Consider the following 23,495-nt stretch of genomic DNA (forward strand, 5'->3'; position numbering starts at 1 on the left):
TTGGCTGCCCATCTTTTGAACTTTCTTCACCATCAGACTAATATTGTAAACACTAGTAAATATCCAGCATTCAAAATTTAGCAATTTACGTTATTCCATTCATCCACTACGTGTAAAGAAATGTTATTTATTTCATTGCTTGCTTAATCGTCAGATTGTTTTGGTTTATGGTAAGGGTAAGGTTACCCCTTGTGCTCTCATCCACTGTGGATAAATGTATACCCTCACTCTAACTCGGCTCTTACTTCGGATATCTTTGAACCTTCACAATTTGTTTTTACTGCTTCTTTAAGTGTGATGACCAGACTTGAGAAGCTTGTTCTAGTTCTGGTTTGATATACTCTGAGAGCAGTTTTGTTGAATGATTTCTAATTTTTGTGTTTGAATGCCCTTCATATATTTGCAAACGGACAATGTCTTCCAAGCAATTCTAAGGTTGAGCTCAGGCAACAATATTGGTACACTGTTCATTCTCATATCTCACCCATGGATTCCAAGCTTTTATCCTGCAAGATAATAATCGTAACAAGGCCTTGTACCACTAAGTCCCATCATCGTTACAGTCGATTCACTCTGGTTGAATATCATCAAGCATGTATCAGACCAAGATTGGAGTTTGTCCTAGATACCATTGCAAGTGGAAGCAATCCTTAACATTCTTCACTTCTTTTGTGACCTTACCATCATCCGCAGATATTTTAAGGCATGAGTAATCCTTGTGGCTAATCATTTCTGAGGGCAAGCTTCTATCCTTGCAGAGCTATTTCACCTCAAAAAGAAAAACACTTTCGTACTCTTGAAAACATGCCTTTATGCTGCCAATTTTTAAGACACGATACCTATGTAATCTTTCCACCTGTCTCCAAGGTCCTTGAAACTTCTTATATCTCCCTTTCTCCTACACAGAGTCCATTTACCTTCTTTCTGATCATTATTATGGATTTCGCAGTGCTAAGGCTACCGGTGATCTCTTCCATGTGACACCTCTACTCCTCCTTTCTCAGGGACTTCAGTGAAAATCTTGTCATGAGCCTCAATATCTCCATAGCATTTGACATAAAGAGGCATTGGTCCTTGCCATCAAAATTTCCTTCCTTTGGGTTCTCTGCTTCTCTGTCCCCTTATGCATTGATTCTTCATCAGAAGAAGGACTTCTCATATTCTATCAACAATGGTGTCCCTCAAGGTTTTGTCCTGTCACTTATTCATTTATTTCTTCAATAAATAAACTTTGCAATCTTAAACTTCTTATCCAGTTCTTCCTAATGACGATGATTCCACTTCAAACTTAAACTCAGTTTCCCTACTTTCCTTTTGATATTGGTTCTCTTTCACATACTGAACATATTTCCTTTTTCAATTAGGACTCTTCCAACTTCTCGGAATGAAGAAGTAACCTGAATAGATTCAGTAGTTCTAAAAAAAGATATTCTTGTATCACTTTTTAAGATTCTTCAGTTAATCTCTGCTCAAAATACCATTCTTCATCCATTTCAAACCACAAACAAACTGGGCATAACCGTAGGTCAACTCACTTATAATTACCATTGCAACGGCACCCCCTTTTTCTGTTCATGTATCAAATTTACTGTAGTCTGGTTTGCTAAGTATAGTTATTTTAAGTGTTTGTATAATGTCTTTTTTCTTATTTTCCAAAATCTATAGGTTACTTCATTGACATCTAAATTTTCATTTTTAACCAAGAGTTGTCTGATTGTCTTATTTTGGTCATCTGTATGTGGTTGTTGTAGTTCTGGCTACTTTCTTCGTTCCTTTTGATATTCTGGGCACCACAAAGTAAAATGTAAATTTTCCTCCTATGCTCTGTATAAATCAAAAATTTTTATGGCCATCAGAAAATCAATTTCTATTATTTAAGGGCAAATTATTTGTTTTACATTTATACATTATTACAAATGATGACCTACTATTATACAAGTTTTCTTCGTATATAACTTCTTTGCATTTCCGATAGATTGAAAGGCTTTTCTTTTTTTATCTCCCATCTCTCCAGTTTTCTGTATCCCAATTTTTAACTTTAGTTTTCGTTCTTTGTTGTCATCTGTGAAGCTTGTTAAAGTCTATGTTTGCTCTCTGAAGGTACCTTTGTGTAGCTTTCACCCATTGATCTTTTCTTTCCACTCTCATTTCTTGTCCTATTCTTCTAAGTAGTGTATTCCCATTTTCATTCATTATATACAATAGATACATTATCTGTCCTGAAATTCATGATTCCAGAGCTGAGGCACCCATTTCTCCTCCTAATGTGGCCTCCTTGACTTATTTCAGTGCTTCTAGGAATTGTCTATATGCAGCATTTTACACCTGGTAAAGTAGCTGTTTCAGTCTTTGGAAATTTAATGTTTCTAATTCACAGATTTTTAACATATTGATTTACATTTATTTCTTCAATATTCTCTGGTTGTTCCTTCATATTGAATATGGTTATATTCCTCTTATCTTTTTTCAAAGTTTAAACATATCATTAATTAATCATTTCTTCTGTGTTCACCAATAGCAACTCATCATCTGCAAAGAAGTGTGTTTATCTAAAGTTTACCATCTTCAAAATCCTTTTCATAAAATTTCCAGTTGCTGAGTACTTTTATAGTAATTTATTTAAAGAGTGTAGTGAACCCTGTTTTATTCTAATTGTTAAGCTCAAGTCCATCTTGTTTCTTCCGTAATTTATATACATTTTATCCTTGGCACGATTACATCAATAATTCTTGGATGTACTCTACATTAATATTTGAATTGGTTTCCTCTTTTTACTGAATCAGAGGCTTTACTGAAGTCTACTGATATAATTAAGGTTTTCCTTCTTTTATATGTAAACTACTTTCCATGCAACACTTTAGCTTAATTTTTTACGGCACTAGGTCTTAATTCCATTCCTTTCGATTTTGCTACCCTTTGTATAGTTTTTCTTCCTGACCACATCCAATTTTCAGTTTCTTTTTTTTTTATTACATTGTCTAGACATATACTTAAAGCACTTAAACATGCCTCGCTCTTTAGTAATAATTCGTACAATTTTGGTTTCAATTTATTCGTACCTCCAACTTTATTTCATATTTTCTTTAGTGCAACTTTTAACATTAATGTTTTTCCAGTTACTTTCATACTAGGAATATTCTTTTTCATCTTATTCGCCATTTCTATTTGTTCTCTTTGTATAACAATATATTTTGTTCCTTTAATTGGCTTCCTATCCTCAAGTTTCTAGGATCTTCCTTTTCTACTGCAACTTCAAACTTCCATACCATGTCTGTCATATGTTTTTGTAAAAAAATGCTCCAACAATGAAGTAAATCACTTTCAGCCTCCTCTCCTCCATTTTTGTTATAGTAAATTAGAATATCATAGTTTGTGGTAGTACCCATTTTCCTGTATATATATATATATATGTTGTGCTATATGAACTTTTACTTTTATTTCCCTTTCTATTGTTTTCAGACATGCTCGCCATTTTCCAAGTGAGCTAAGCAAGGTCAAGAACAGATGACTCATGTTTAAACACATCCTTTTCCATGTTTATTTGTACAAATTTCTTTTGCTCTACATATAAAAAAAAATTATATAAACATCACAAAGTCTGCTTCCCAAACTCTGGAGTGTTGTTCAGTAGTTTTTTTTTTGAGAGCAGCTATTTCAACTCAACAGGGGTTTCCTTACTCCTCATACAGAGTTCTGAAATTGTGACATCTGTACATTGAAGTGAGAAGTTATGTCAATATATGCTACACATTTTCAAGAATTTGAACAGGAATTACCTGACGATGATTCAAAACGTGGACATAGCATCAAGAGGAGCAGCAGTTTTTTCATCGGTGAAATCTTGGACTAGGTTCCCTATTCTTATGAAAACAATCAAATCACTAGATGAAGCATGGAACTTGATATTACATCTTACAACAGCAGGAAATATTAGTCTGCCCCCTCCCAATGTCCTCTCCACTTCTGACATATCCTTTGTCAACCTCTCCAACAAATTTAGCAGTTTCTCATTCGACTCGTGTCAACAGCAACGTGTCATCGGCAGACTGCAGATAACTCATTTCCTGTCCAAGACCATTGCATTTACCCCCAACTGCACCTCATCCATAAACAGATTAAGCAGCCATCCATGGTGACATCACAAACCCCTGCTGCAGACCTTCCTTCACCGGAGGCTACTCCCTCTTCTGTCTACCTATTTGCACATATGCCTTACTTTCTCGATAAGAAAAAACTTGTCTGTTTCCAGTAGCTTTCCTTCCACTAAACATCCAAATCAGTAGTCACTACCTTTCACCAGTTACATGAAAGCCACATACTAGTCCTAGTTTCCCTTAGTATTTCTCACATTCTACGAAACATCTGATCCAGACATCCTCTACCACTACTGACACAACATTCTTCCACCCAAACATGATCCTCTGTGCATACCTTCCCAAACTCTATCATCATTCATACATAAAACACCAGATAAACACAGCATACCTTTGTAATTTGAATGCTCACCTTAGTACCCCTTTCCTCATATACCTCGCAATTATCCTTACATCAACTGAAAACCCTTGCTAACCAAACACACTCTCACACCACTTAAGAAATTCACTTGCAATGCCTTCACCTTCAGCTGCCTTGCAACATTTCAACTTATGCAAGGATTCCACCTCTTCTTTCGTTCCCCATAACACTTGCCATAATTCACTTTGCATACCTGTCACAAACCTCCAATATCTGCCACCCTAAGACCACACACATTCAACAATTCTTCAAGAACTCAATCCATTGCTTCAAACTTCCCTCTTTACCCCTTCCATGTAATTTCCAATTTTTTGTTTTTCTCACACCAATAACCTCCTGCATAGTTTTCTTATTCTCCCTGACAAAGTTAACTAATAATTTTACCTAATAAAACAATGGGAAAATTGTTTGGAATCATATTGCATCCAATAATGGTCACCATTTACGGACAACAAGGTTTACATTCAAGTGCTATATATAACAGTGTTAGGTTTTGAATTTATAAGGATGCCCAAGATAATATATTCCTACTCTAAAAACAATGAAAGTATTGTTTGGAATCACATACAAAGTGGATGGTCCTTTAAAGTAAGACTCCTACCTCTTCAACTCAGCTGTCCGTAATGATGTAGCTCATTTGAAGTCAAAACTTTTGAGCAGGGATTCTTAAATCTGTTTTTAACCCAAAACCTCATAGCATTCATATAAAAAAAAGTCAAAATACAACCTATGATTTGAGAAGAAAATCATCCCAACATACCACATACAGCTACTCATATTTTAAAGGCCTCCTCTGGCTTACACACCACATATACCACAAGTGCATGACAAGCCCATACCCAACATTGGCATTAAATTTCAAATACTCTCCAACCGCCGTATTTGCCACAGCATAATACGCTTAATTACAAGTACTTTCTGCAATGTGCAGATAAGTCTCCTTATTGCAAAACTAATAGAAGTTTGTCATATTGCAACCCACCTGAGCCCTGTTTGAGAATCCCTACCTTATAAGATAGCACTCGTGGATAAAAAATATCCGAGCAAATCTTACTAAATGTGGGACAAAAATTAAGCACAACTCATCATAACAGCCCAAGGATATTCCAAAAACAATTATTATAGAATAATTTTATTTATAAAAAATCTGTTAACTTTACATGACTACATATATTCAAATATACTCTATATTATACATGACTAAAAAGTAAAAAATAAGTAAACAAATTGTTGGCAAAGACTAAAGTGATTAAAAAGAAATATTTTAAATTCCTTGACCAGAAACATCTTTATCAAATTTGCTAACAACTTGTCAACATAAATATCACATTTAACAGCTGCAATAGCTTAAACTGAATGCAGACAGCCTCAGGATTGATTATTCACTTCCAGATCACTTCTGGCACTTGGCATTGAAGACACTGTGTGGAAGTTGAGCGAAATGGGGGAAAACTATTTGTTATGAGATCGGTCAGAGGCTTAACACCAAAGATGACCAGAGAAAATGGTCAAGGTAAATGGCATGACACCAAAGATAACCATAGAAAGTGTTCTGGGAAGAGTACTCTCTTGCAAGAGGCTGCAACACAGCAGGTACTAGCAGCGCCTCACATTCATGTCAGGCGATGAAGGTCATCAGAAAGATCTTCCCAAGTAAAGCGTTGTACTCTGTGTGGTGACCTCCAAGAACCCATGACGACTGTATAGCTCCAAAATCTGCTTTTCTCCCACACTCACACTACAATGTCCTCCAAATATCCCTAGAAAAAAAATTGAAATTAGACTGGGCAACTAAAGTACATGTAGAATATTAACCTTACTACACATTTCTAATAACCAAACTACTTTGCTACTGTTATATTTCCTAAACTGGTGCGAGTGCAGCATGGAAATACAGATCATGATTTTAATTAAAATTTTTTCCCATGAACATCTCTCATGGCTCTTTAATAATATAATCAGCAAATAGTAAACCTTTTATAATCACCATTACATGTTTGTTGAGATCTGTACAACTGGGAGAATGTAAATGTCTATGATATCTAAATTTGTATAGTTTATGATTATGCCATATTTTTCAAAGTGCTCCTGTTCATACATAACTAATATACCAATGAAATATAAATCTTATATCATCATTACAAAGCAAGTACACTGACATGCTTACTAATCCTTTTTGCATAAAACATTAATGTGAAGCATTTTAAATGCCTAGGAGTGGAATTGCAGAAAATGGAACCATTAAGGCTGAATTAGAAAATTTTGGTCAAAATCTGTCATGCTTCTTTACTTGACTAAAAAAGCATTCACTATCAGCATTGCTGTGGTATGAGCACTTTGTATCTAATTCTTCCCGTCTTAAAATGTGATATCAAATGCCGTGCTTCATCAATTCTTTCCAATTGCAGTATTTCATCTGTAAGACTACCTATTTAATTAATGAAAAATTCTCATCAATAAAATGTCTCAATCTAGGAACATTACTTTGTTTTAGAAGAAATGGGAAACTAGATTTATATTTCTTTGATGAAAACTTTGCTGCTCCTCTCAATGCTAAGTCTAAAACTTCAGCAGCATTTTCAAGTAATTCATGATCTAAATATTAAGTTTTAAGACTACGTAGTTGTATGAAACATAGTAAAATTTCTTTTAATTGTAGAGAAATGTCAATATCTGAACTATTATCTAAAATCACTCTTTTTCAATATACTGCTTGATTTTAGGTCCTATAGTATACTGACTGTATCCAATTTACCTTTTTAGTCATCTCATTACAAAACCAGTAATGAAGTGTATTTTGTATCAGCCCTAATCTTAGTAAAAAAAATTTCCCATACAATTCTGTTGGCAGAATTCTTATTTTATATATCTCACGAACTGCTTCTCCTACAGCCAGATTACCTTTGTTAAATGTAAGCAAATGATTTAGAACTACTAAAAGGAAGAAGTTTAGTCCATAAATTCTGAAATTTCTGAATTCTCTTTATCCCAAAATCACCAAGTTAAGAGGAATCCTGAGTTGAGGTTTGCTTCTTAGATGCTACCTGTTTGACCACATGACCTTTATCTTTTCCTGGTATGATAATGGTGATGTACTGTACTTTGGGGAACACCCCAGTCTTTTTGCTAGTGTACTTTTGGGACATGTAATCATATTTCTCTTTCTAGTCAGGTATCCTTAAATGACAGCCACTTAGTAGTCATATGTTTAATTAGCTTCTTCACCGTTAACTCCATATTTCTGAAGGTGAACTTGCAGCTCATGTTGTCTTTTAGATGTTTATCCAAACAAAAGTAACAATCAAAAGCTCTTGATTACTGGGCAGTAGGATGAATTAAATGGAAAAGGCATCCTTGAATAAGAATGCCTGGGTTCCTCCTCAAAATAAATCCAGCTACACCTTTAAGTCTCCCCATTATGAATGATACATTATCTGAGCAAAAGCACAAATTCCCACAGGTATAACATTCTTTGTGAATTAAAGTCCTTTTGAGGTTAAAGTAAAGGGATTCGTTATACAGTTACATTATAAATATCTTTCCATTTTAAAATATAGCGAGTGAAACCAGCAAGTCCTGTATTACTGTACCTTGCAATATATCATGACATCGAAAACGCGGGAGACTGACAAAGTATAATAAAAAAATAAATATATATATTTCTTTTCTTTCCTTTCACACTATTCGCCATTTCCCGCATTAGCGTGATAGCATTAAGACAGAGGACTGGGCCTCTGAGGGAATATCATCGCCTGGGGGGATGACAACGATGACGAATGGACGAGAGGGGAGGATTTCCAGCCCCTCGCTCCCTCCCCTTTTAGTCACCTTCTACAGCATGCAGGGAAAACGTGGGAGGTATATATATATGGTTTACCCCAGACGCTTCACATGCCCTGGTTCAATCCATTGACAGCACGTCAACCCCAGTATACCACATCGTTCCAATTCTCTCTATTTTTTGCACCCTCTTGCATGTTCAGGCCCTGATCACTCAAAATCTTTTTCACTCAATCTTTCCACCTCCAATATAGTCTCTCACTTCTCGTTCCCTCCACCTATGACACATATATCCTCTTTGTCAATCTTTCCTCATTCATTCTCTCCATGTGACCAAAGCATTTCAAAACACCCTCTTCTGCTCTCTCAACCACACTCTTTTTATTACCACACATCTCTCTTACCCTTTCATTACTTACTTGATCAAACCACCTCACACCACATATTGTCCTCAAACATCTCATTTCCAGCACATCCACCCTCCTCCGCACAACTTTATCTATAGGCCACGCCTCGCAGCCATATAACATTGATGGAATCACTATTCCTTTAAACATACCCATTTTTGCTTTCCAAGATAACGTTCTCAACTTCCACACATTTTTCAACACTCCCAGAACTTTCGCCCCCTCCCTATGATTCACTTCTGCTTCCATGGTTCCATCTACTGCCAAATCCACTCCCAGATATCTAAAACACTTCACTTCCTCCAGTTTTTCTCCTTTCAAATTTGCCTCCCAATTGACTTGTCCCTCAACCCTACTGTACCTAATAACCTTGCTCTTATTCACATTTACTCCCAGCTTTCTTCTTTCACACACTTTACCAAACTGTCACCAGCTCCTGCAGTTTCTCACCCAAATCAGCCACCAACTCTATATCATCAGCGAACAACAACTGACTCACTTCCCAAGCTCTCTAATCCACAACAGACTGCATACTTGGATGTGGAAAGGGAGCTGTAGTTTTGGTGCATTATACATGACAGCTAGAGACTGAGTGTGAACGAATGTGGCCTTTGTTGTCTTTTCCTAGCGCTACCTCGCACACATGCAAGGGGATGGGGCAGTCATTTCATGTGTGGCGGGGTGGCGACGAGAATGAATAAGGGCAGACAGTATGAACTATGTACATGTGTATATATGTCTGAGTGTGCACATATATTTATATGTAGAGACGTATAGGTATGTATATGTGTGTGTGTGGACTGTGTATCCATATACATGTGTATGTGGGTGGGTTGAGCCATTCTTTCATCTGTTTCCTTGTGCTACCTCACTAACGCGGGAGACAGCGACAAAGTATAATACATAAGTAAATATGTACATATACCCTAGCCAAAGCCAAGTACCTATATTATCAAGCAACCCTTAGGGGTGGATGAACAGCTGGGGTGACTGTGGGCTAATTGCCACAACAAGGATTCAAACATATGAACTCAACCCTGGGCAGCCAGTGAATAGGTCACGGTCAGGAATGATAACTGCTACACCACAGGATTGCAAGTTATCGTCATTGTTGTACATGAATACTTGCTCTTATAAGCAGATGTTTTATAGATTACTATTACTGGGAAAGCGCAAAGCATGGAAATATGTTTCCATATCATATCTATCTATATACCCATCTACCACCACAGTCGGTTTATAGATTACTATTACACTGAAAGAGCAGAGTATGGAAAATAAATGTTTCACTACATTATGGTATATCCATCTATATGCATATCTACCCATGCTCACAGTCATTTCACCAAAACATGGGCTTCCACACATACAAGCACATTTCTTTTTCCTATTTATAAAAATGCCTGAGCTCAACTAGGCATTTCATAAAAAGAAAAATATATATATTAAATCTATGGTAAGGAAGAATGTTCTTTATGAGTCATCTGACCATTCTGAACAGAAAAATACTTAGGCTTGCTTGAGAGAGAAAAAAAAAACGCAAATGAGATCACACAACTTTTCTTTTTTCATACTATTTGCCATTTCCCGCAATATCGAGGTAGCGTTAAGAACAGAGAACTGGGCCTTAGAGGGAATATCCTCACCTGTCCCCCTTCTCTGTTCCTTCTTTTGGAAAATTAAAAAAACCAAGAGAGGGGAGGATTTCCAGCCCCCCGCTCCCTCCCCTTTTAGTCGCCTTCTACGACACGCAGGGAATACGTGGGAAGTATTCTTTCTCCCCTATCCCCAGGGATAAGACACTTAGGTATATAAAAATTACAGAACAAAGAAACATTTCTAATTATACTCACCCCGTGCTCTAACTGATGCAAGCATACAAGTTAGTAATCTTTTGCTAATTGACTCATCAATAACTGAGAGAAGACAAGCAAAAGAGACTTTGGCAGGATGGGAGGCAACGAGAGCTTTCGGTGGAGGCTGAGGTTCAGAGGTCAATAATGCAAGGAGTTCCTCACAGGGGGTAAGCATCATCCCTTCCTCTCGAGTAACCTGCAGATATTTATATTCTTAATATTCTTGGTCAGAAAGGGAAAAGAAAAAAGTATGTGTTAACTACTACCAATACCACACATCATAATCTTTTGACATTTCTTTCATTCACAGTTGTTTGCAATTCCCATTATCATCAAGGTAACAGCAGGAACCTACAAATAGAAATGGCCCCAATTGCTCACATCCATTCTCTAGCAGACATGTGTACTGCACCAAAACCAAAACTCCCCATTCATGATGAAGCCCACGGACCTCTCTGCAATTTCCCCCTGCCATTTTACATAACCAGGTTTTGTCCAATGCCAACACATTGTCCCTTGCGCCAGGGCCTCTGAAAGGATTCTTATCAGGGGGTACCAAGTTTCCTACAGGTTCCCTTCCCTTCTCCATTAGCCATCTTGTTTTTAAACACAATGTTTTTATGCCATGAGCTGTAAGGCCAAAAAGGCATGGAGGATGAGAGAGGGGTGGAATGGAGCACTCAACTGATCTCTTTGTGGTCTTATGCTCCGATACTCCCACCAAGATTATTATACATAAATATTGATAAAATATAAATACAAGAGCAATACAATACAAATACAAGGACAAGAGCAAAAGGAAGGAGTAGCACTACTCATGAAGCAGGAGTTCTGGGAGTATGTGATAGAGTTTAAGAAAGTAAACTCTAGATTGATATGGGTAAAAGTGAAATTGGATGGAAAAAGAGACGGGTGATTATTGGTGAATATGAGCTTGGTCATGAGAAGAAAGATCATGAGAGGCAAGTGTTTTGAGAGCAGCTTAGTGTGTTAGCAGCTTTGATGCACGAGACTGGGTTATAGTAATGGGTGATTTGAATGCAAAGGTGAGTAATGTGGAAGTTGATGGTATAATTGGTGTACTTGGGGTGTTCGGTGTTGTAAATGGGAATGGTGAAGAGCTTGTAGATTTATGTGCTTCAGATCCATGTATGCCACATACAAATCATCCCTTTTCTTTGAGTATTTCTGACATATTCAAGCCAAACATCTGATACAAACATTCTATACCACTCCTGAAACCACAATCCTTCCCCAGTTTGATCCTCTGTGCATACCATCATCATCTAAATCATCATCACTCTTCCAAACAACTTAAGTATGTTCAACAAACTTGTGCCTCTAATTCAAACACTCGTCTTTGTCCCCTTTGCCCTAATGATATTATTACAGGCTATCTGGCAATCCTCTAGCATCTAATCATGACCCATACAAACTTGATAATCCTAGACACTTTAAATCCTAACTAACCAAAAACAAGAAAGTCACTCACTCACTTGTGAAATTCAACTGCAATACCATCCACTCAGCCTTCCCACATTTCATCATATGGAAAACTTTCACAACCTTTTTCACCAAAATCACTTGACATAACTCTCTCATTTTATGTACTAGTAACACTCACATTTGCCTTCCTATCATCAAACACATTCAACATTCCTTGAAAGCACCGATTTTATCTCCGCTTCACTTCATCTCTGCCTATTACCACTTGTCCATGTGCCTCCTTTCACTGATGTTCACATCTGCTCTCGTTTTTGTTTTCCTTACAAGATAATACTCCTTTCACCACATTTTCTTGTTCTCCCTGATTTTTGCTGATGCTCACTCACCTAATTCTAATGTGATCTCTCTTTTCTGCCCCTGAATCTTCCTCTTAACCTCCTGCCACTTTCTAGGGTACATCTTCCAATCAATCGCAATCCTTCCCTGCAAGTAACATGCATACAGCTCTCTCTCTCTCTCTCTCTCTCTCTCTCTCTCTCTCTCTCTCTCTCTCACTAGCAAATTAACTTGATCCCGCCACTCACCATCCACCTTAAACATGCCACACACTTCTCTTGCAAGTCAGATTGGGGAATGAAAAGCAATTAACACCATGACACTTGCATCCCATCAGATTTAAATTATAAGAACAAATAGGTTTATACTTTTAATAATTTAGTGTCTTAACTTTAGGAATATATGTATTTTCTTACTACTTCACTTGTAGCTACATATGCATGACTGCTTTACGTTTAATATCACACTCCTATAAGGGTTTTGTGGACATCTTAAAAAGGGAAATAAAATAAGCTTCATAAGCTTCAGTTTAATGTCAGTGGTGAGCAAATGAAGTGATTGCTGCATGATTATATAAAAAAGGACAGAAATAACCCTCACCTTTGGGTATTTATCTCTAATCTGCTCACGATAGGCTGCCTCAAGGGTAGTGTGCTCAACTGCATTGCCAGCAACTGAACCATAAGCCACAATATCACCCCACTCATCTTCTACCACCATTACAATTACATCCTTAGCATTTTCATTTTTAAGAGCTTCTAAGTAGCTTCCAACTGTCCTGTGGGAATAAAAAGACATGGAGGTGAAGCATAATCACAACCAAATGAAGGGATGGAAGACTGGGAGGAGAATGGAGTAAAAGGATCAGGTGAAATACAAGAAATGGAGGGAGGAGTTGGATTATGAGCTGACTTATGTTTCCAATGTTAGCGAGGTGGCACCAGGAACTGATAGATGTCGTATCCACTTAATTCCATTCTCTAGTTGTCAAGTGTAATTACATGAAACCATAGCTCCCTATGCACAACCAAGCCCTAAATACTCTTTCCAAAGTTTATCCTGGATGCATAAAAAACCCTGGTTCAGTCCAAGGACAGCATGTTGATCCCTTTTAACCACATCGTTCCAGTTCACTGTAGCCCTGCATGTCTTTCACCTGCATGTTCAGGTTGCCGATAGCTCATAATCTCTCTCACTCCATCCTTCCATCTCTAATCTGGTCACCCTGTTCTACTTGCTCCCTCCATTTCTCACACATATATCCTCTTTGTCAACCATTCCTCAAACATTTTTTTCATATGACCAACATTTTAGCACACCTTCAGCTTTTTGAAACACCCTTAAAACAACTGCCTCTTGCCCTTTCATTACTTTCTCGATCAAACCACCTCATGCCAATCATTGCCCTTGTAACAATTCATTTCCAACACACCAACCATCCTCGGAATAGTCTGTGTGTGTATGTGTATTTATCTATCTATCTCTCTGATGCCTGTTCCAATTTGAACTCCCTCAGAGGGATGGCCATAGAAACAGTCTCCATAACTAAAGAACTCCAATGCTGCTTAGCCTTTAGTGCCTCACCGTTAACAGACCACAAGGAAAGGGCAACTCTAGTGGTGTTTGAAGAGGCTCCTTCCAAATGTTCTTATGGACTACTACTATCTAATGCACCTAACTACTACTACCTAATGCTTTACCTACTAAAGGTCCCTACCTACTACTTCTTTCTACTACTCCTACCATTTTGCTAAAAGGCAGGGCTAACGCATAACACGATCTGCAGGAAATCCTTGTTACGAAGAATAAGCTGCGTGAATTAAGTGTTGTCAATTACTACAAATGACAAGAGATTGTATGTTCATAGAAAGAATACCAATGGTCCATATGTAAGAGAGGCAGAAAGAAAAGACAGCTACCTAGGTCAGAAGAGTGCAACTTGACAACCACTCAAGTGCTGGCTCACTATGCAAATGTCAATAACTTTTCTGATACCCAGAAAGGTAGTACTGGTACACACACACAAACATTTATCATTTTTTTATACTTTGTCGCTGTCTTCCGCATCAGCGAGGTAGCGCAAGGAAACAGACAAAAGAATGGCCCAACCCATCCACATACACATGTATATACATACACGTCCACACACGCACATATACATACCTATACATCTCAACGTATACATATATATACACACACAGACATATACATATATGCACATGTTGGAAAGGATCACAATTTTGCGCTTGGGAACTTATCGTGTTTCATTTCCCCCGTGGACTCATTGGAATATATACACATGTACATAATTCATGCTGTCTGCCCTTATTCATTCCCATAGCCACCCCGCCACACGAAATGACAACAAAGACCACATTCGTTCACACTCAGTCTATAGCTGAAACCACAGCTCCCTTTCCACATCTAGGCCCCACAGAACTTTCCATGGTTTACCCCGGACACTTCACATGCCCTGGTTCAATTCACTGACAGCACATCGACCCCGGTATACCACATCGTTCCAATTCACTCTATTCCTTGCACGCCTTTCATCCTCCAGCATGTTCAGGACCCAATGACTCAAAATCTTTTTCACTCCATCTTTCCACCTCCAATTTGGTCTCCCACTCCTCCTCGTTCCCTCCACCTCTGACATATATATCCTCTTGGTCAATCTTTCCTCACTCATTCTCTATATGTGACCAAACCATTTCAAAACACCCTCTTCTGCTCTCTCAACCACACTCTCTTTATTACCACACATCTCTCTTACCCTTTCATTACTTACTTGATCAAACCACCTCACACCACATATTGTCCTCAACATCTCATTTCCAGCACATCCACCCTCCTCTGCACAACTCTATCTATAGCCCACGCCTCGCAACCATATAACATTGTTGGAACCACTATTCTTTCAAACATACCCACTTTTGCTTTCCATGATAACGTTCTCAACTGCCACACATTTTTCAACACTCCCAGAACTTTCGCTCCCCTCCCCCACCCTATGATTCACTTCCGCTTCCATGGTTCCATACGCTGCCAAATCCACTCCCAGCTTTCAAAAACACTTCACTTCCTCCAGTTTTTCTACCTTCACACTTACCTCCCAATTGACTTGTCCCTCAACCCTACTGTACCTAATAACCTTGCTCTTATTGACATTTACTCTCAGCTTTCTTCTTATATATATTGAGTGGATGGGCCATTCTTTGTCTGTTTCCTGGCGCTACCTCCTGGATGCAGGACTACCCCACTTCTGCAAGGTAGAGCCACGAAAACTGACAAAAAAGGCCACATTCATCCACACTCAGTCTCTAGCTGTCATGTGTAATGCACCAAAACCACAGCTCCCTATCCACATCCAGGCTCCACAGACCTTTCCATGGTTTACCCTAGAGTTTCACATAACCCAGTTAAGTCCACTGAAAGAATGTCAACCATGGTATACCACATCATTCCAATTCACTCTATTCTTGCAGGCTTTGAGTATAATTGTAATCATAATAAAAAAAGAATATTCTATTATAATGGATTACCATTTCTCATCAGCAAAGAAGCATCAGAACAGATAAAGATAGATCATCCATGCACATATTCATACTTTCTCGCCTTCATAAATCCTCAGTGCTACCCAGCCCCACAGGAAACAGCATCACCACCCTCTGCATCAGCAAGGTGGCACGTCAACCCCAGTATACCGCATTGTTCCATTTCTCTTTATTCCACACAAGTCTCACCCCTTGTGCATGGTCAGGCCCTAATCGTTCAAAATCTTTTTAACTCCATCCTTCCACCTACAATTTGGTCTTCTGCTTCTCCTTGTTCCATCAACTTCTGACACATATATCGTCTTTGTCAACCTTTCCTCACTAATTCTCTCTATGTCCACACCACTTTAACATACCCTCTTCTGCTCTCTCAACCACTCTTTTTTTGACAACACATCTCTTTTACCCTTTCATTACTTATTTGATCAAACCAGAAGGTGGGAGGTGAGTTTGAATGGAGAAAAACTGGAGGAAGTGAAGTGTTTTAGATATCTGGGAGTGGATCTGGCAGCGGATGGAACCATGGAAGCGGAAGTGGATCATAGGGTGGGGGAGGGGGCGAAAATTCTGGGAGCCTTGAAGAATGTGTGGAAGTCAAGAACATTATCTCGGAAAGCAAAAATGGGTATGTTTGAAGGAATAGTGGTTCCAACAATGTTGTATGGTTGCGGGGCATGGGCTATGGATAGAGTTGTGCGCAGGAGGATGGATGTGCTGGAAATGAGATGTCTGAGGACAATGTGTGGTGTGAGGTGGTTTGATCGAGTAAGTAACGTAAGGGTAAGAGAGGTGTGGAAATAAAAAAGAGCGTGGTTGAGAGAGCAGAAGAGGGTGTTTTGAAATGGTTTGGGCACATGGAGAGAATGAGTGAGGAAAGATTGACCAAGAGGATATATGTGTCGGAGGTGGAGGGAACGAGGAGAAGAGGGAGACCAAATTGGAGGTGGAAAGACAGAGTGAAAAAGATTTTGTGTGATCGGGGCCTGAACATGCAGGAGGGTGAAAGGAGGGCAAGGAATAGAGTGAATTGGAGCGATGTGGTATACCAGGGTTGACGTGCTGTCAGTGGATTGAATCAGGGCATGTGAAGCGTCTGGGGTAAACCATGGAAAGCTGTGTAGGTGTGTATATTTGCGTGTGTGGACGTATGTATATACATGTGTATGGGGATGGGTTGGGCCATTTCTTTCGTCTGTTTCCTTGCACTACCTCGCAAACGCGGGAGACAAAAAAAAAAAAGGTGTTTACTACTTACAAGTCACCAGGTAGATCTGGATAGGCAGCATACAGGGAAGTACCGTCCCTTCGATCATCTGATGTGCGTAGTATCAGACTATAAAGTTTTGACTGATCTTCATCCAGGTATGGCCGAATGCAGTAGCTGTGTCTTGTTGGTACTTCTGGAGCCTTGTATACAAAGAGGTCGTTGCTTGCGTCTACAGGTATGAGCCGCTGTGGGCAGTGCAACAAGCATAAGTACAATACACTCATAGATAAATGAGAGGGAGAAGACAGAGATACTCCAGTCTTGAGGTTTAACAAAACATTCTTTTTTCTAATAATGTGCAAGTTGCCCATTTACTTTAATAAAGACTTATTAGTGAAAAGGCAAGAAATAAACAGTGTTATCAGTAGCCACTGTATATCAAGGTTTCATTTACATGCCTTTATCCCTATATATGAAAACAATTACTGGTGTATCTCAACTCATCCCTGGGTTGTGCATGAGAAAGCGTACCTGAGTACCAAATTTTCACCTATTACATAGCAAAACAATTTTTTTCCTTTCATTCAAGGTTATGCTTGCTGCAAGGAGCCTAGAGAATCTAAGAATGGTAAAGAGCCGAAGCGCAGTTGATGGTAAAACGCTGAGGCGCAGCTGGTGACATCACGAAAAATCTTGTTGTTTCCTCTTGTACCTGCAAAAGCTAACTACTTTCAACATCACTTTAAATCCGAGAAAAGTGGTACTCAGGTTGCAAGGCAGAGCAGCGCGCATGAGGTAGGGCAAGGTGAAATCCCTGATTACTTCCATCTCCTCCTGACACCAATTATAAAACTAACTATTCAAAGGCACATGATGACCAGTTTGAAAAATTCTGGTATCATTTGAGAATGGGAACAGCTCAATCATCAGGATTTCCATACAAGCCTACCCCAAGTTTTGTTTATACATACTTGCAATTCGGCGGTCAGTCCTCCCCTGAAGATCCAAGGCTCCTGGTCGCCAGACATAAATACTTCGCGCCAGCCCTTACTGAACCCTGAAGTGACGATGCAAATGGTAACCACTCACTACACGCAACTCAGCGCTTTGGGTTAATCACGCTCATATATCATTAAGAGCAGCCAACAAGGTCCTGCTCTTGCTTATCTAAGAACCTTAGTACTTAAGATCAATGCTAGAATGAAACCAATTACATATGGAGAGAGAGGCTTATTTAACCATAAGGCTAAAAAGTTGAACATATTTCATAAGCAGCTCCAGACACTTGCAAGGGGGCCTAACCTCAGCCACATAACTATAAGCAGCAGCTGCTGCAAGGGGGATGGGACTGTGTGTCTGAAAATGCAAAGTTTGCAGATGCGCCCTGTCTAACCTTGCCTAGCGCCAACGCCGGATGCGCACATGTGATTGAGAATACTGAGCATGTCTCTCCTTCCCTGTCTCCTCATGCTCCATAACAAAGGTTTAAGGTTCATAAAGATACAAGAAGCTATGTAATGCACACCTACCAATACACCCTCAATGAAACTGACTTGCTATAAAGAAGGTTCCTAGGAAAAACAAGTCAGTCTATGAGGTTGAAACTTATGAGGTAAAAAGAAAAGGAGACAGAGGACAAGAGAAATGCTCTACCATCTGGAAGGAAAATCATTTTAATATCCTTATTATGATACCCCTCAGATGTTCCTGGACATGCAGCACAAACATAACTAATTAACTACAAAGGTCTGAATTAAAAGGAATTGGACAATCAATGTCCAGTATATTGTGCTTCAAGTCAAAGAATATCTGAGACAGGATGAATTACTGATGTTTACCATACCTGTCTGCAGTTCTCCAAAATGCAACGCAATACCCAAGCGCGGGCCTGCTAGCGCACGCATTGCTTGCCCTAAAGCGCGTCGCAAGCGCATGTGGCTGACTCTAGCTATAAATTACTTATATTCACTTTATTTTCACATATGTGAAAGTGTTTTTGTTTATATACTACCCATGTGCTGAGTTACGTACAGGTATAGTTGCCATGAACGTAGTTGCTGACCAGAGGTGAAACCTGACCCAAAGCTGTAAGGGAGAAAGAAAGAAGAGTTGCTGATTAATAGAGCTGGTTTCTGAAAAGTTGGTCGGTAACTTGGCTACTCACTGCCTCTAAACTCCTTTTATGTAGTAAATATTTTGACCACAACCAGCAGCTCTCAAATCATAAGCCATTGTGAATACTTAATTTTCTCAGTAATAAATTTTGAAAAATATATCTAATCCCCATCCTTGATCATCATATATGAACACCCTATAAAGTATTACAATGGCAAAGTCAGAATGGCCTCTGGTCTTTCATGCTACTCGCTGAAGAATATATATGTATATATATATATAAATATATATAAATATATATAAATATATATATATATATATATATATATATATAGATATATATAATATATATATATAAATACATATACATATGTATGTATGAGCAGAATGAAAGGAGCACTCACAAACAGCAGAAGCAAACTTATGAGCAAATGGACTCTTTGGTAGCAAATAAACATTCTTCACACAACAACACACCACCATTAACATCTATGGCACCTAACTCCCACTCCCCTTCACCAGTTTTTGGGCTATTAACTCTGCAATAAAAGGGCAATACTTAAAAATGTACTAAAAAGCAAAATATTTTAAGAAAAAACAAAAAACAAAAATACACACACACTCCTCAATAGTTTAATATTAACTAAAGGAAAAACCCTACAAATGGCATATTTCTGGATGAATTTACTCAACTTCAAGAGAAACAAATAAGAAATAAATTCACTGATTAAAAAGCAGCCCTAAACAGATCTTCTGTGGTCTCCTATTTGCTGTAAAAGTAATTATTGCTGTCAGGGCTTACCAACAGCTAACTTATGAAACTGTCCAAAAGTTAACTGAACACCAAATTCTCTGGAACCAAACAGCTGATCAATTACAACCAATGAAGAACCAACATATGTAATACTTTTTCTCAACCTCGCCCATTGTATACCTAATGTTCAGTACAAAACCCAGCGAATGCACAGATGTAATAGCATATATTAAATCAAGTTGACACAATAAAATTCAAACTTGATTCAAATGTAAAAATGTGTTCCACCTTTAATATTTCTACACATTACATGCCAATTTTTTCAGGTAATGCAGGTGGTTAATGCTCAAATTTCCATGTTTTTCACTTACCATACCTTTCCAAGCAAACTACAAAGACCCAACAGTTATTTATTTCCTTAGAAAATCTAAAATATATACAACACATACAGTGAAAACCAATGCAGAAACCCTTCTGCACCATGACCAAATCCCTTATGGTCTTCCATGTAACCAATTAAGAGAATGCACCTGTCTTGAGAACCCATGAATTGTTAACTTTGAGAAACTGAAGAAATTCAACAGCTGCAAACCTACTGAAACTTTTGACACCAAATAACAGTAATTGGCCTTTTTTAAAAAACACCGACATTGCATATTATATTTACAAACAACTGCCAAACATTTTAGCCTGTGAAACAACTATTTTCTTGTCATAACAAATATAATAATGATGAATGTAAAAATAAAATATCACTTGGACAAAGAACAATATCAGCAATTTCTCCTTTCCAGAATGTAAAAATAAAATATCACTTGGACAAAGAACAATATCAGCAATTTCTCCTTTCCAGATCTTAAATGTCACATTTCATTATCAGTTAAGAACAAGCTTTATCCTTCATAAAAACCTAAAGCAAGACAAATATAAATTTCACAGAGAGAAATGGTTGCTTCAGCTTGCACTTTACAAAAGCTACTGCAGAGAGAACAAACATTCCCACATGGGCAACTTAACCCAAACATTCTGAAGTAGCCATAATCAATAAATATGAACATGCAATATCAAGAGTATGAAAGCAATAGGAAGAAATGTCTTTCATTAACTATCTACGAGAAGTAAGTTACTATTTACCAGTAACTAAATACCAGTAGTAATTCTAACAAAAAAGTAAATATCTTTCTCTTCCTCCCTCTAACTTTTAATCTGTAACCCAAGCTACTCCAGATACTGATGATGCCCTCAGTCTTGCTATTTGAAAAATATTTTTTTACTAAACAAATAGTATATGTAACAAAATAGCAAAACTACCTACACGAGTGGTAATCTCCCAAATGAATAAATATTCATGCAATTCTGCCAGATACACATTAAAAACAAACCTATTTGAACATAAACACCTTCCACTGTACAATTATGTAATAAATTGCCATCTCCAATTATATATGTTTTACTCTTTAAATAAACATACATAAATATCCATATTCACACAAAAATATACAGTAGTGCCTTTTCATATAGTACATCTGAAAATACTGATGTATATACAGTAACTTAACAAATTTCACATGTAAGCACCATTCCTTGCCTTACCATCTCTTTTTCTATGACGTATAAAAATATATCAAAACATTAGCCTACTACTGTGGCAGGCTTATCAAATAAATATTCAGACTGAGGCTGAACCAAACACAATGTTATCTGCCCTGTACCAAATAAAACCAGTTCTCTAAGCAATATTCTTCGATAAATCAAAAAACAAACTGACACAACCCAATTTATTAACCTGAATGAGGGCACATATGGCAATAACTTGCTATATAATTTTCTAAAAGAAAGAACAGAGAAGGGGGTCAAGTGAGAATATTCCCTTTAAGGTTCAGTCCTCTGTTCTTAAAGTGGAAAATAGTGAATTTATATATCAAAAATATATAAAGTGTGTGGTTGAGAGAGCAGAAGAGGGTGTGTTGAAATAGTTTGAACACATGTAGAGGAGGAGCGAGGAAAGGTTGACAAGGAAGATATATGCATCAGAGGTGGAGGGAAGGAGGAGAAGCGGGAGACCAAATTGGAGGAGGAAGAATGGAGCGAAAGGCATGCAAAGAATACAGTGAATTGGAAGGATGTGGTATACCAGGGTCGACGTGCTGTCACTGGATTGAACCAGGGCATGTGAAGCGTCTGGGGTAAATCATGGAAAGGTCTGTGGGGCCTGGATGTGGAAAGGAGGCTGTGGTTTCAGTGCATTACACATGACAGCTGGAGACTGAGTGTGAACGAATGTGGCCTTTTTTCTTTTCCTAGTGCTACTTCACTAGTGGTGGTAGTGGTGTGTGTGTGCTTTTCATGTGTGGTGGGGTGGCGACAGGAATGGTTGAAGGCAAGTATGAAAATGCACATTTTTGTGTCTGTGTATGTACATGTTTATATACGTTGAAATGTATGTATATGTGTCTGTAGGGGCATTTATGTGTATACATGTGTACGTGGGTGGGTTGGGCCATTCCTTGTCTGTTTTCTTGCTGACGTGGGAGACAGCAGATAAGTATAATAAATATATATTACCATTATCATACTTAATCCGTGTTTCCCGCATCAGCAAGGTAGTGCCAGGAGACAGACCTCATATACATATAGCTATATGTCACAGTTGCAACAATTGAGAAGTAAGATTCAGGCTCAAATAAAGGCACACAGGCAGTGGCATTTGTGACACTTAATTTTTTCTATATTTTTGATACTTTCAATGTAATGCACAAAATATTCTTTTCTTTTTCTAGAATCATATGACAGCAAGTTTCAGCAATGTTAAGAATAAAAAAATCTACTTCCTTTGTATCTTTACCATTCAAAAGTTTTTCTATAAATAAATCAATTATCACTGGAGATATGGGAGAAACAACACTCCCCATGTATCTCCTGCTTGTTTCAAAAGATGACTAAGTCTGGAGGGAGTGTGGACTAGAACTCTTCCCTTCCTGTTCAACTTTCCATATGAAAAAACAGCAGTAAGTGCCAAAAAAGGATCTTTTACACCTAAGGCTCAGTCATCTGAATGCTACCTCACTCATGGGGGAAATAGCAAACATGACTGAAAGAAAATACATAAAATAACATTATCAATTTTTCCCCCATACATATTCGACATTTCCTGCGTTAGCGAGGTAGCGTTAAGAACAGAGACTAAGCCTTAAAGGGAATGTCCTCATTTGGCCCCCTTATCTGTTCCATTTTTTGGAAAATCAACAACAGAAGGTGATGACTTCCAGTCCCCTAGCTCCCTCCTCTTTTAGTTGCCTTCTACTACATGCAAGGAATACATGGGAAGTATTCCTTATTACTTTTAGGTGTGGTGAAATTATCAAGTATATAATTTTTCAGGAAGTAACACAGCCAGGAAACTGATGCACCCCCAACCAAATATTTACACATCACTCTGCAATCATAGTGTAACTGTATTACATTTTCATATATACAAAGCACTAATCATAATATAACTTCAATCTACATCCATTGTCTATATAC

General features: G+C 38.1%; 1 protein-coding gene across 2 annotated transcripts in view; it reads right to left on the reverse strand.

Moving 5' to 3' along the window:
- Positions 1 to 5,631: 5,631 nt before the first annotated feature.
- The window catches only part of Oga (O-GlcNAcase), a 41,619-nt gene continuing 23,755 nt past the window's right edge, over positions 5,632 to 23,495 (reverse strand). The window contains exons 7-12 of one of the 2 annotated variants that reach the window (XM_071656982.1): positions 19,133 to 19,186; positions 18,073 to 18,158; positions 17,150 to 17,346; positions 12,941 to 13,118; positions 10,556 to 10,754; positions 5,632 to 6,275 (exon numbers count right to left, since the gene is read on the reverse strand). In XM_071656982.1, the coding sequence (XP_071513083.1) occupies positions 6,151 to 6,275; positions 10,556 to 10,754; positions 12,941 to 13,118; positions 17,150 to 17,346; positions 18,073 to 18,158; positions 19,133 to 19,186 (839 nt within the window). In that variant the 3' untranslated portion in view covers positions 5,632 to 6,150. The remainder of the gene's footprint in view (positions 6,276 to 10,555; positions 10,755 to 12,940; positions 13,119 to 17,149; positions 17,347 to 18,072; positions 18,159 to 19,132; positions 19,187 to 23,495) is intronic. The other variant, XM_071656981.1, reaches the window with a different exon arrangement.

Source organism: Panulirus ornatus, chromosome 64, assembly GCF_036320965.1.
Source record: "Panulirus ornatus isolate Po-2019 chromosome 64, ASM3632096v1, whole genome shotgun sequence".
NCBI classification, from domain to species: Eukaryota; Metazoa; Arthropoda; class Malacostraca; order Decapoda; family Palinuridae; genus Panulirus; species Panulirus ornatus.